The sequence below is a fragment of the Fulmarus glacialis genome, unplaced genomic scaffold (genome assembly GCF_000690835.1).
Source record: "Fulmarus glacialis isolate BGI_N327 unplaced genomic scaffold, ASM69083v1 scaffold30392, whole genome shotgun sequence".
NCBI classification, from domain to species: Eukaryota; Metazoa; Chordata; class Aves; order Procellariiformes; family Procellariidae; genus Fulmarus; species Fulmarus glacialis.
This window is the reverse complement of record NW_009197657.1, coordinates 1-1,442: the sequence shown is the minus strand read 5'-3', so window position 1 is coordinate 1,442 and position 1,442 is coordinate 1. Positions and strand designations below refer to the sequence as shown.

Below are 1,442 nucleotides of genomic sequence, written 5' to 3'. Positions count from 1 at the left end.
CACCCGGTCCACCACGAGCTGGCGCAGACGGTGGGGCAGGTTGGTCTTCACTAGGAGGGGCCGGCGGTGCCGGGGGTACACGGGCTTGTACATGAGGGGGTGAGCGCGGGCAAAGTGCAGCACCTCGTCGGGGAAGTCCTTGGTGGTGCCGTACTGCCGCCGGGGCTGGTTGGTGGTCTTGCTGGGACACTGCGGGGACGAGAGGGGACCGGGTCAGCCTGGCCACCCCAGCACCCATCCCTCCTTCCCTCTCCATCGCCCCGCAGAGCTGGTTTGGGTCCCCTTCCAATTTGGGATCCATCTTCTCTACCCCTTTGCCAGACCTTGATCCTCAGCTGTCCCAGGGTGGATTCCATAGGGAGCCCATCCCAGCAGGTGAGAAGATGGGGATTGGCCCCACCACCCCCCGCCGAAGAGCAATCGGAGGAGCGGAGGGGACCCCGAACTCCAGGGAGTCGCTCACCACGCCAGGCCTTGGGTAGGGCACCCTGCCCTCGTAGGCACCCCACTGGTGGTGGGGGCTCTCCCGGTGGGCGAAGGGCCCGTTGAAGACCTCCCGGATGTCGGCCATGCGGTACACACAGACGGCGGAGCCCTGGAAGACATGGCTGAAAAGGGACGGTGAGTGGGGTGAGCAGAGCCATGCTCAGTGCCAGCAGCATCGGTGGGGGCATGGGAGCACCAACATCTCCGTATGGACCAGGGCAGAGCTGGTGGAGGTTGGGGAGCAGCCAGCAGCCACGTGGTGACAGTGACAGGGCAGGTCATGGGCAGCTGCAGCTGGATGTCCCCAGAGGCTGGAGCTGGACCACCCACCTGATGGTGCTGAAGAGGGCGTAGATCTCCGGGCTCTTCCCATCCTTCGTCCTCAGCAAGAAGACATCCTCTGGGGATGAAACCATGGGGTTTCTCCTGGAAGCCCAGGGGCTGCCCAAAGCCACCGACTAAGGGACCAGCCCTGGTGAGGTCCCCAGCTCCATGCACCCCTTACCCAGCTCATCGAAGTGGGTGTCGATGCCACCGGGGCCGGGGACGGAGCACACCAGCCGGGCTTTGTTGAAGGTACTCCACTTGTTGACCAGCACCCTCTGGCCACCAGCATCATTCTGCAGGGACAGGGAGCATCAGGGCCACCGCTGTGACCTGGCACATCCCTGTCCCTTGCGGTCCCCACCAGCATCTTACCACGCAGACCCGCGCCACCCGACTGACGATGGCGTGCTCCTTGCTGTCTGCTTCCACCACCTTCTCCGTGAAGAAGAAATAGGCTTTGTCGTTGTCCCGGTCATTGTTGTCCGGGATCAAGTGGGCTGCCACAAATTTGGGGTCTACAAGCAAAAGCCGGCCACGTCAGGTGGGGTGAGAGGGCACGGCCACCACCTCCAGACCCCCACACCATGCCGGGGCTGGATGCCGGCCAGGAGGTCCCCCAGACCCTGCTG

The 1,442-nt window shown here is 64.2% G+C and overlaps 1 protein-coding gene across 1 annotated transcript; it reads right to left on the bottom strand.

Moving 5' to 3' along the window:
- Window positions 1–3: 3 nt before the first annotated feature.
- LOC104071743 (semaphorin-3G-like) lies at window positions 4–1,328 on the bottom strand (the record flags this gene model as incomplete). Its single annotated transcript, XM_009572631.1, has 5 exons — window positions 4–189; window positions 464–608; window positions 817–886; window positions 992–1,106; window positions 1,186–1,328. Coding segments are annotated over 5 exons (659 nt in total), but the record flags the coding sequence as incomplete, so codon positions are not given.
- Window positions 1,329–1,442: the final 114 nt, after the last annotated feature.